Source organism: Gymnoscopelus braueri, assembly GCF_963280865.1.
Source record: "Gymnoscopelus braueri genome assembly, chromosome: 23".
NCBI classification, from domain to species: domain Eukaryota; kingdom Metazoa; phylum Chordata; class Actinopteri; order Myctophiformes; family Myctophidae; genus Gymnoscopelus; species Gymnoscopelus braueri.
Window position 1 is genome coordinate 26,273,302 of NC_137625.1, and position 12,960 is coordinate 26,286,261.

A 12,960-nucleotide genomic window follows, 5' to 3' on the forward strand; every position below is an offset into this window, starting at 1 on the left:
ATGAACGATACAGGTTAATTTAGAACGATACGATACGTTTCGATTCAGCGATTTAGTCGATACGATACATGAACGATACAGGACAGGTTAATTTAGAACGATACGATTCGATTCAATGATTTAAAATCGATATAGTAACTATTTATTTACCCAAGAATTCTGTGTGAAAAATAAATACCTGGATACTGGATATAAACCCCTCTTTCTCTTTTCTTCTTCTTAAAAGTACTTAGTATTGATATAATTGATTATTTGCATTGCAGAACGATTCGATACGATTATTTGCATTGCAAAACGATTCGATACGATTCCAAGTCAAACGATACGATATTTAGCTGTTTGCATATCGATATAGTAGATCGTTGAAAATTCAAAACGATGCATCGATGCAGTTACTGTATCGTTACGGGCCTAGTTAAGACACATCCGTCAGCTCAACCTGGGAGCAAAAAAAAAAGCCCAGATGGATGGATGGGTGAATGGATGGATGGAAGGAAGGCTGGAGAGTCTGACAGGGTGTTTGGGTAGCCGCGTAAGGATGAAACCTGCCAGAGCATGCCTTTCTGCCTTGCCTTGGCAAAGCCTTGAGTCAAGTTTGGTTCTATGCCAGTGGAAGACAGTATGGGTGAGGGTTCCCAGGCTATAACCCACTGACTTTTTTCCTTAGAATTAGGCGAAACATGTGTGTTCTCCATTCCTCTATAAGTTTTCTAATGCAATAACAGCTTTTATGGGAAAAAAATTATAATTGTCAAGCGACACAACCCCGATAAGGCGATAAATTATGAATTCGCCTTAAAAAAACGCGGCAAAAGATCTACAGTAGAACTGGTACAAGCAGCTCTTTTGTTTGGAGATTTGCAAAAGGGCTTTCCACGCACCACAGCCTCTGTGGTCCCAAACAAAAGGGGCGCACACCACCTGGATCTCAGCTTTCATGTTCCCCTGACTGGTCGCTGAGAGAAAGAGGGCTCTTGGTGAGAAAAAAATAACCTGTCTTTCCAGTTTCTCTGGAGGGGAGCCCCACCAGAAAAGGAAGGGGCCCGGGCCCGCTGGAAAGCAACTGTCAGCAGCACGATGTGCCGGCTTGATGTCCGTTCCCCCCCTCCCATAAGAAGACTAGATCCAGTCAAGAGGTGTGATATGGTGGGTTCACTGGGTTGTGGCGCGATGCCGGGGCCTGGGGTCCATGCTTCCATACCCATTACCTCCCCCGCTAACATCTGGCCGACTATGGAGACCAACCCTCTGCTGGGCATGAGGCCAAGACCAGGCCACTACATCTACTGCATGGGGCCAAAGGACATCATTCATGTTGTACTAAACACATTATTATGAATCTTATATGAAAGGATGAGTGAGACGAATTTCCAACACAATAGAGCAAACAAGTTAATATAAAATTATATTCCACAAACTATTCCGACCAACATACCCTCAAGTGAACTTCATATTTCATAATTACTCAAAAACCTGGGCTATGTGAACACATATACAGACCGCACATGTCAGCGCCTTTTAAAACCCCCGGAGGACCCTTTAGTTCGTAGACTGTGGTCAAGACCATCTGGAAAAACATGGCTCACAGTCAGCAGGGGGAAACTCCACCAGACAGATAAGAACTGAGGACAGTGAACAGGATTATGGTCCACTACGAGACCAAGGGGAAACCGAGTGGCTGTTGATAGCATGTAGAGCTACTGTGTCTTCACAAAGTGCGGTGACTTTAAACTGAGGCTCGTTTCAAAAGATAACACAATGACCATCATCAGCTGAAACTCTGAAATTGTGTGGCTAGAGGGATATTTATTGTCTTCCGCCAGGAGGCTGGAACAGCCGAAGGCGAGGGATTATGTTTTCGCTCCTGTCTGTCTGTCTGTCTGTCTGAACAGCTAATCTCCGGCATCGTTGGACCGATCGGCGTGAAACTTTACGCGCACGGTAGGCAAAGAAAGTACCTCTGCCCGAAATGTTTCTAATTGGTTTCATCATGGTGCCGCTATAACGGTCGTACAATCAAACATTTTTTTCTCTGGATTCCTTGGATCGTGACGCAACTCACATTTTTTGCACCATTTCACGTTTTCTTCAAAACACACTTTTTGCAACTACTTCAAAATGTTGGGCAAAACTCACACAAATCGGTACATATTATCTCTGGAGTCATGTGATCAAGATGTATCAGTAAGATTTAGCAGATACGATTCCAATTGGCTATGACTGCCTTCCAAATTTTGCAGGCCCTGGGTAAGCAACCCCACTTTTCTAGTTAACATCTGCACCTAAATCAAGTTTGCGTACTTTTTCAAAAGAAAGCACTGTTGTGCAGTGCGCACCAAGACTTCCAAGTGATAATCTGTTTATCTTGAATGTTCTGCAGGCCAGGCCATCTCCAGGCCATCTCTGCAAACAAACAAGTGAAGTATTGTCCACTTTTGACAAATTTGTTCAACCAATTTTCCCTCAGATAAGGTGATTATGCACTCATTACTATAATAGTTTCAGGGCTTGCCTGTCAGTCGTGTTGAAGGTTCTCCTGGTTTCAGGTCAAACACACATCAGAAACACAGCTACAGCATCTTAAAAACGTATTAAAACATGTGGCATTCATTAATATAGAGTACAGACAGTATACGGCACCCCAAGTACATGATGTTGCTGGTTTGAAAGTCTACACATAAAAAAATCAAATAAGCCAAATCACAAATACATCTATATGCTGCTGTGATAATTATAGCCTTCTCTAGAGAAATATGACCTATGTTGATATAAACATAATTCTTCACATTAGTGGAAATCATTTCGTCGTAAAGTAAATGAGCATCGAGTCAAGTGCACGCACGCACTGGCGTGCACACGCACACATACACGTGTTGCCAGCCGCCCCCTTTTTTAGATTAGGTGGTGCAGTCACATTTTTTCCATCCAGTTGAACTTATTCCAAGATTTCTCTCCCTCCTTCAGTTTCTCTGGGCTGGAGGGAGAAGAGGGAAGAAAAAGGGCCTTTGGGTATCGAATACCACTTATTCAAACAGCCAGTCAGACATAGCGGCAGCTCTCGCCGACTCCCTTGACCTCGCAGCTCTGAGTGAAAACAAACGGCAATAACCCTGCAGCTGGTAGTAATTGAGTCGTGATCATCTTAATTAATTGAACAATTTCCCAGGAATTTATGAAGGGGGTTAACCCCTCTGCCATGAAATCCCTCGCACTGTGTTCAGGGGGGGGAGGGGGAAGGGCTTCAACAAATGATCCGGAGATTTCAGCACCGATTCGGAGGAGCTGAATCTCTATGTACGTCTAACGGAGACGGACAGGAACCTCAAATACAATCCCTTTCCAACACAGTGGCAAATGTGGCTTCTGAAGATACCGCCTGTGATCACTTTAAGCTGACCAAAACAGCCTTTGTGAATTTAAACATAATGTCTCTCAGGGCAGACACTAACATGCTTCATTTAATGCCTTGTTTCTTGTTTTGTACAAGTAGTAGCAACACGAAGAACACAGGATGTCTTTTTAAAAGCATGTGTTTTTTTTTACTTACACTGTCATTCTACTACACTCTCCGCTGACATTGTATGTATGTATGTGGCACTTTTGCGTGTTAATTTGACATTTCATATACGTTCACTGCAGCTTCATGAGCCGAAGAGTTTACAGTAAAATGCTCACAATGTCTTAAGAAGATCAGCCATTTGAGTGAAAAGTGTGCAATTGTGTTTATATATATGGCGTCGTTGTGTGCACAGCAAACGCAGCCCTGGTTTTCATTACAGGCGCCACAGTAGAAAAAGGAGTCATCAGATGTCTTCTCAAAACTCTGTTCTTTTTCCAATAGGAAATACCACACACAGACACGCAAAGGCTGTGCGCAACCAAAGGAGCACCACCAGAAAAAGTGACTTCACGTTCAAATTCCCCCATTAGAAAGTTGCATGAGTTGCTGAGCAGGCAGTATACTCATGGGCAAACACAAGGCAGCAAAAAATGCTCATGAAGAAGAGGCTTCTGAACTTCAAAAAGCCAGAAAACTTTATAGCTTGTATCTTGAGATGGGAAACTTTGATCGGGTTGGGAGCCAAAAATACCCACTTTGAGAAGGCTGGAATGTAGGCTATGTGTATGAGAGTGCACTACGCTGAAACCCACATATGAACTTATGTGGTATAATAATAAGCCGGCAAGAAAACAAGCTTGAAGCATTTGAGCCCCGGAAGTGTCTCACAGTTGGAGCTATTTTTATGTGACATTCCTAGAAGGTCCCAGAAAGAACATAAAGGTTTAGGTGAGACAAGGTGAAAAAAGGCACAGTCATGTCCACAGTGACCTTTCTGTCCATCTGACGCATGTGAGGAAGAATTGTGGTAAAGAATGGCATTCTACATTGTTATCATGTTGTTCACCTTTGCCTTATATGTTCTGACATTCTGCATATTATAAGCGTCAAAGACATTCTGCATATTAGACGAGTCAAGATAACATGGCTCATCATCCCTGGTATCTATTGTTTTGGGTAGGAATTGGTTCTTATGACAGAGGCAGCTTCTCTCTCATCTTGAACAGAACTATGGTCTGATCCCTGTATTTGACGCAGAACTACTCTACCACCACCGACCTGTGTGTAATGTACTTTCCATGATATCATGTATCAAAGCACAACCTACCACCAACTTGAAATAAGTGCCATTTGCCTCGTCATTTACTGATTGATCCAGAATTGAGCACAAATGAAAGATCACAAGTTTAAAAGCTCATGTACTGTACATATGAAAAATAACTCGGTCTATTCCATATTACTGGAATCGAGAGGCTGAACAGCAGTGAGTGCTTCATGTGTGGCCCACACTCCACTAGTTGGACATGATGGTTCATATTAAACCCAGCACAAATGTAACACTAGAGTTCTAAGGACGCGAATCTGCAAAACAATCAAATCAAAACACGTGCCTACTGCCTAAGCTTAGTCATTGCATGGACAAGCTCCTTTTAAACACATGAACTCTAGTGTCTGGACATGACATAATAGGCTTCAGTGAAAAGATTTGAAGAACAGAACCCTGGAGGACCCCGGTCAACAAAGTATATATATGGATTAACTGGTTAAATACAAAAACACCACACATTTCCTCTGCTGGTAAGACATATCTAACAGAAGGTGAGGCTTCTCCACCAAGTGTGAAAACAAATTGACAATAGCCGACGGCTGATTGCCCTATCTATCGCTGATGCATTCTCTAGTGTTACAGGCTGTCAAGTTCAGGCTTGATGGGGAGTATGCCTCATCTCGTTGGTAGACAGATGCATTCTTCTACAATAACTTTACATCAATTGGTTTTTGGAGAGACGCCGCACCACAAGAGAAAAGCAAATAAAAAAGTTCAGAGTCCTGACATTGACATTTTGTTTGACTTGGAATCACATTGCACAATACACGTCTGAGCCAATAATAAATAAGATAAATGAGAGGGCAAAGCTTTTCTCGTGTCATTTGTCAGCATACAATTAATTAACAATCACATCAGCAGGGGAAAAAAACGCAAAAATGTCATTAATCACAGATTTTCTGCCCGACAGCTACTACCAAACAAAACAATTCCATTTCTGTCGATGCCATTTGTTTTATAACCATGTGACATGTCTGGGGCTAGCTGCCATGTCTCAGACTGCCCTGTCTGGGAACCAACTGAGCCAAATGGGTTAGTCTCCAGAGGGAGAAAGAGAGAGAGAGAGAGAGAGAGAGAGAGAGAGAGAGAGAGAGAGAGAGAGGGGGTGTAGCTTCCCAGCTCACTACTTTAACCAGCAATGACAACCCTGGCGGAGGATTAGCCTCCACGCTAGGCCAAAGACTCTCATGACTCGCTAGTCAACACCATGTGTAGAAATGTTGAGTAGTGGAATAAGTACTCCAGATTTTTTTTTGCTTAAGTAAAACTAGCAATACCACATGTACAGCACTTATAAGTAAATGTTACTTTCCACCCGCTAGAAACGCTGGAGCTTGTACTTACAAAATGAGTGTGGTGATGTTCGCAGCGTAAGGGCCCAAATCAGGTATTGTCTCCAATTCGTTGTTGTTTAGCTTTCTGTAAATCATACACGCACGCACACACACACACACACACACACACACACACACACACACACACACACACACACACACACACACACACACACACACACACACACACACACACACACACACACACACACACACACACGCGCGCGCACGCACACACACACACACACACACGCACACACGCGCACACACACGAAAAGCAGAAAGGGTTGTTTGTCACAAGTGGGTCAGGGAAGGAGGGTTTTTGGAATGACTCACATTTATCCTAGGAGGTACAGAACACAGAGACATACTTACATTTCACTGAGACGGTGCAGACTGAGAAACAAAGTGTGGTCAAACACCTGCAATTTGTTATGGCTCAGATCCCTGTGAATAAAAGATAAGCATAAAGTCAAAGACACGTATTATAAACAGCGAATTCCGAGTGTTCAATTTAACCCTGAGACTCCATTTAAGGGTCCATCCAGTTACGAGTGCAATGCTTTCATCCATTTGATTGTATACTGATTGAAATTACACACACATTCTGAGTGTATTTGTGTATGAGATCTGAGAATGAATATTTTATTTAAGAACACTCTGGTCGTAATAATCCAGTATTTGCAACAGGCACATTTCGTTTATCAGCCCACAATCCTATGCCAACAATAATCAACAGCTATATTAATTACACACATTGTGTGGGACGTTACGGGGCAATTCGGACCAACAGTATGAATGTGACATGTTAACATGGAGGCAGAACTTTTCCAGGTAGAGTCTGAACCTTCAACCAAACTGACATGACTCTGAGTGAGTCAACCCATCCAGGAACGCATACTGTGTCATTTTAGATTTTTAGCTATAACCATTATTTAATACTTTGGGCTATTCAAAAATAACAGATATACAAGCTACAAGCTTATAGATCTGCTTTTTTTTTGTGTAAATCTTTGAATATGTATATTTTTTACTCAAATCTTTGCTTCTGGGGGATTCTAGAAATGTCTTCTAAATCCTAAAAATGTTTTGGGGAAAAAAAACATATGTTGCTATAATACTCAGTGGTTTTCAAACTTTTTTCATGTCAAGGATGTCAAATAATTGTAGTGGAGTAAAAGTACAATATTTGCCTCTGAGATGTAGTGGAATAAAAGTAAAAGTATAGACAATTGGAAATACTCCATTAAAGTAAAAGTACCTCAAAATTGTACTTAAGTACAGTACTTGAGTAGATGTACTTAGTTACTTTACACCACTGCTCTACGTATAGTCCCCTGCACTGGTCATTTTTATCTGACAGACCCTCTGCTCTCAGACAGATCACGCTTTCATCCAGACATCCAGATATGAGTTATGGGAGGGTGAGATTCTTCCTCGCAGTCTGTTTTGAAAGGAGGTTGAAAACAGGCCTGAGGTGCCTGGCGAGCTACAGCCCTGCCAGCTATAAAGCTGTGGAGTTATTGACGCTGCTGCGCACGATCAACGCTGCTGTGGTGCCAGACACTTTCTTGCGCACGCGTGTGCCCGTACACACACACACACACACACACACACACACACACAGTGGTGGAAAACGTACTCACATTTCTTACTTAAGTAAAAGCATCAATGCTGCATTGTAGAAATACTCTGTTACAAGTAAAAGTCCGGAATTCAAAATGTACTTGAGTAAAAGTACAAAAGTATTGGTATCAAAATGTACTTAAAGTACCAAAAGTAAAAGTACAAAAATGTTTGAAAATAGCAGAGCTACAAGCTCACAACACGTCGCGAGCTTGTAGATCGGCTATTTTCAAATAGCCTATGTATAAAATAGGGCTGAAGTGGTTAATGTATGTTTTATAATATGACAATTTATATCTGCAAACTAACTAGTAACTAAAGTTTGCAAATAATTGTAGTGGAGTAAAAGTACAATATTTGCCTCTGAGATGTAGTGGAGTAGAAGTAAAAGTATTGAAAATTGGAAAGTAAAAATACCTAAAAAATACACACACACACACACACACACGCACACACATACACACACCCTCTCCTCCCCTCTCACTACCTCCCTCATCTGGAATCCATCAAGGGGGATCTGGGAGGAGAGGGGGGGGCTAACAACTGGTAATCTATTCACAATGCCGGGAAAGCGAGAGGGATCCCTTTGATTCATCTGAAACACCCCCATCGAATATATCTGGGGTCTGTTTTTGTTCTTTGTATTTCGTGAACCCCTCAACTACAGTTTTACTCCTCATACCGAGTACACTTTTTATTGCCCCCTGTTTTTCTTTCCGAACGCTCAGCTGTGTGTTGTTGTTTTTCTGTGCCAGGAGCCGTATGGGAGAGGTGTTGTATCATAACCCTTCCTCCCCCCCACCCCTCCAAAACCAGATAAGCCTGGAGTGGGTATAACACTTCTACTTCCCTCACACAACACTCCTTCTGAGGGCTGCAAGATAATGCATGATGATGCATTTAGGTTTCCTTCACCTTGCTCAGAGGGGCGCAAGATAATGCACGCTGCTGCATTCAGGTTTCACCAACCTTGCTCTGATGGGTGCTACAAGATAATGCACGCTCGTGCATTTAGGTTTCACTTAACCTTGCTCTGAGAGGTACATGATGGTACCCGCTGCTGGATTTAAGGATTCTTCCACTGCCTTGTGAAAGGATTGCATTCACACAACACCTTTATAATTCAAAAAATAAGTGCCTATTCTGCCTAAGTTATCTTTTGGTCACAAGGGACCCGACTGGGGCAGCTATTTGTTATCTATAACGCATTCCTTTATAACAAAACTGAGTTTCTTTCCCTCACTTCATCTTTTAAGTGACACAAGCGCTAACAAGCATTCCTGAACTTTTAAAAGTTCTTTAACTTTCTATCGAATGGGGCAGAGTATTGCTGCAGTATTGGCATTTGGTGGAACATGCTTTGTTTTCGAGTTGTGTCTTAAAACTAAAGCCATAGTACATGCCTAAATCCCACAAACTGAAAAAGCGAGCAAACTTTGGTCTAAATTGGTATCCCCCCCAACTAGTTCCCACATATTCATGGCTGAAACCAAACGCTCCTCCTTGCTTCTTTTTTACCCTCCTACAAACTCACTCTTTCTTCCTCCCTCCCTTCTTTTTTGCTTTCTATGAGAATTTGCTTCGTACTAATCCAATAGCAGCTCCTTAATCAGTACCACTAGTGGCTCTGGAGTTGCTAATTCAGCAGAAATAATGGGGTGCTGGAAAACAAAGGGCCGAGCGATTTAAGGGGTTTAAGACGTGCTGGAGAGCCACTCGTAAATTAGCATGCCAGAGTGCTAAGAATTTTCCCCCCATGTGGAACTTTTTTCTCTCATTTTCCTTGGAAGGCCTGCCTTGGTTATGAGGCTCAGGCTGGGCCTGTTTTCTCTGGCAACGTTAACTTTCCAGAGCTGAACATTTTAGACAGAGAAAAAGTATTTTCTACACAGAAGGCTAACAGCTTAGACAATGCTGTGAATCGAGATCTATAGCCTAATACTTGACAAATATCTAGCTAGAGGAATTAAGTGTTAACCACTGAAGCCAATAATATCCAATCTACAAGCTCACATGTAGTGTGTGCAATGCATTGTGAGCTTGTAGATCTAGTATTTTTGGGCGGTGAAACCGCCCCTATAAGTGAGATTTGGAAAAATGTACATTTTCCTGCGCTGTGATCTGGGCCCAGGAAATTTGTACAATTATCCTGCGCTGTGATTGGCCAATCACAGTCTATTCAGGACTGTGATTGGCCAGTGTCACATGACACATGTGCATAGCCCTATATAAGAAGCCATAACTTGAAAAAAACCAAAAAAAATGTTTTTTTCAAGTTATGGTTTCGTCCATCATAAAGAGTGTTTCAATAAATGTATTTAGCTTTTGTACATGATTGGTTGACTCCATTCAGTATTGTGATTAGCTAGCAAGACACCGCCCACTTCACACAGGGTGTGATTTTTATTATAATGTTTTACTTTTTGAAACATTTTGCCCAATGACATGCCCAAAATAAGGACGGTTACTGTTATGTTTGGCAAAGCAAAAGTTTGCTGTTCTGTTACAAATTTTCTAACAGGCTTTTGGCCTGGCTCTCTGATGTAAAGACGCCCTGTCCAAAATTTTAACATTGTAGTAACTGAGAAGATAGAAATATTCAGATGGTGCCTTAGCTTAGGAAATTGGCCAAGGATGCAGACTTCATTTGATGCTAAGCTTGATTAATTTAATGGACTTAAGGTGGTATTTTAGAAATATAAAAATACTTCAGAAATAAAGTCTGACAACTGGGAACCAAAATATATGTGCTACATTAGTATCTAGGGCCAATGTAAAAAAATAAATAAAAAAAGTTTTATATTTGACAGCCAATTGGCTACTGTAAGAATACCACAAGGCTAACAATCTAAGTTATAATAGCAATAATATAATAAGTAAGTCATTATAATAACAGAAATACAAATACATACACATTTGCATGTGTAAAGAATGACTTAATTAACAACAGACAATGAGTATCATCTAGTAGTTAATGATTTACAATGGCTCATTGATGTGCAAAACAGCCTCTAAAGCCCTGCCTGGGTAATCCTGACACTCTAGGAGAAGTCATGTTGTCAACTACTTCACATTCTCAGTGAGGAGAAGAAGCCACTTTAAAAAACAATACATGAGATATTAGGTTATTGTCAAGACTTAGGCAATAGGCTAAGTTAATTAGCATTTGCGTTTCTGGCTAAATTAAGCTTTATACAATATTTTAAACTGAAATGTGTTGTTAAAAAAAACTTTTAACAACTGCTAGACTAGAGGAATGTAGGCCAAAACACCAGCCATTTGATGGTAGCCTACACCAGTGCTTTTCAAACATTTTCATGTCAAGGACCCCCAAATTGATACATATTTGAAAAGATATGCTAAGGACCCTCAAAAGAGACAATTTTAAGGCTATAGCAGTGATTCTGAACCATTTTAATTTCAAGGAACCCAATTTAATATGCATTAGTGGGCCATGGACCCCCATTTTATGGCATTTTTATCTCTGGGACCCCAATATACACTGTAAAAAAAATATTAATCTAACTCTGAGAGTGTACAAATGGAACCAAATGGACCCATTTGGGGTCCATTTGTACTCTCTGAATTACAGACTGATAAGGGACCATTTGGTTCCTATCAATCATTTGACTGGAGACCCCCTGGAACCCCCTCAAGGACCCCTAGGGGTCCCCGGACCCCACTTTGAGAACCAATGGCCTTCATTATTTCCTATAAAGCTTTTATATGACCACTGTAGAAAGGTGTGAAAGGCAGTTTAGATAAGTATCCCTAAGTAGTGATTGTCAGGATAAGACCTTAGTTACAAAGGCTCTTTAAATTGACCAGTGGTGTAAAGTAACTAAGTACATTTACTCAAGTACTGTACTTAAGTACTTTTTTTTTTTTTACTTTACTGGAGTATTACCAATTTGCAGTACTTTTACTTCTACTCCACTACAATTATTTGACAAGATTAGTTACTAGTTACTTTGTAGATTTTTGATTATTATTACAAAACATACGTAAACCACTCTACAAATTGTGAGCTTGTAGATCTGCTATTGTCAAAAGATTTGAATACATTTTATTCATTTGAAAACTTGTGGAATGGGAAATTCTGCAAAATGAGTAATTTCTACTTTTGGTACTTTAAGTACATTTTGATAGTTGATACCAATACTTTTGTACTTTTACACAAGTACATGTTTAATTCTGGACTTTTACTTGTAACAGAGTATTTCTACATTGCAGTATTAATACTTAAAGTAAAACATTTTTACACCACTGCTCTTTAAATGGACTTACAGCTGAACTGCCCAGTGCGGGACGTCCTGTGGAATGTGTCCCCTTTTCAGTCTGCTGCAGTCCACAAGGTCTCCAGAACACGTACAAGCAGGGGGACAGGTCCTCCTGTCCTCCTCATCATCATCATATCCAAACGAACGTTCCATCTCCAGCAACACCATGAGGAGAAAAAGCACCGCATACCTCGCCAAGCTGCGAGGCTGCATAGAGGGGGACATTTTTCTCCTTTAACTCAAAGAGCCCCCTGGTTTTACAAGACCTACGAATCCAAACCGTGAGAAAAAAAGAACCCCAAATCCAAGAGAGAAGAAGGCGTGATTTAGTTTCTCTTTAACACAGTCAATCCTTGATTATATCCGATTCCTGGATCGATCGCCTCCGAAAGTTTTAAAGTACAAAAGAAAAACGTTTGACACAAACTTATCCATTATCTCCGTGAAACTTTCTGCCCGCCTGCTCCTTTCCTTTCGCCTCACTGCCGCCGCAAGTACTTCAAGGCTCCCTACAGCGCGCCTCCTTCCATTGGCTGATGGGGGTTCGCAGCTCACCAAGGGGTCCTCATCTTAAACAAGCGTAATGCTTAATGAGGGTTTCCAGTTTAGTAGACCTTGTATTGTGAATTTGTACTTCCATGTACTGTTATGTACTGTCATGTACTATTCTCATGTCTTTCTAAATAAACTACATCAATCAATCAAAGGTATGCGGAGGGAGTAGCCAGAGGGGTGCTTGGGAAATGTAGTCACTTTGATTCTATGAGTAACTCAGTTAGTAGCCTAAAGCCTTTGAATTTGATGCAGCTGCTGAGCAGCTGAATCTGTCTTGAGAGATTACGTTGCTATTATTAACAATAATTTGCAAGCAAGAAAAGTTCTATGGATAATCTTGACAAGTTTATTGGTCTAATGACAGCCTGTTGCAGATCATTTTGTTCATAGGGAACATAGGGTAGGTAAAACAATAACAGCTGTGGCCCCTCAGTGCACAACGAATGGATTGGGATTGGGGTGCCCCCCATGCATGTTGGCAGATAAAACATGTGATCA

General features: G+C 41.1%; 1 protein-coding gene across 2 annotated transcripts in view; it reads right to left on the bottom strand.

Annotated features, from left to right (window-relative positions):
- Positions 1-12,396, bottom strand: part of lrig3 (leucine-rich repeats and immunoglobulin-like domains 3) — a 30,269-nt gene extending 17,873 nt beyond the window's left edge. For both annotated transcript variants that reach the window (XM_080421039.1, XM_080421038.1), the window contains exons 1-3: positions 11,915-12,396; positions 6,377-6,448; positions 6,012-6,086 (exon numbers count right to left, since the gene is read on the bottom strand). In XM_080421039.1, the coding sequence (XP_080277165.1) occupies positions 6,012-6,086; positions 6,377-6,448; positions 11,915-12,132 (365 nt within the window). In that variant the 5' untranslated portion in view covers positions 12,133-12,396. The remainder of the gene's footprint in view (positions 1-6,011; positions 6,087-6,376; positions 6,449-11,914) is intronic.
- Positions 12,397-12,960: the final 564 nt, after the last annotated feature.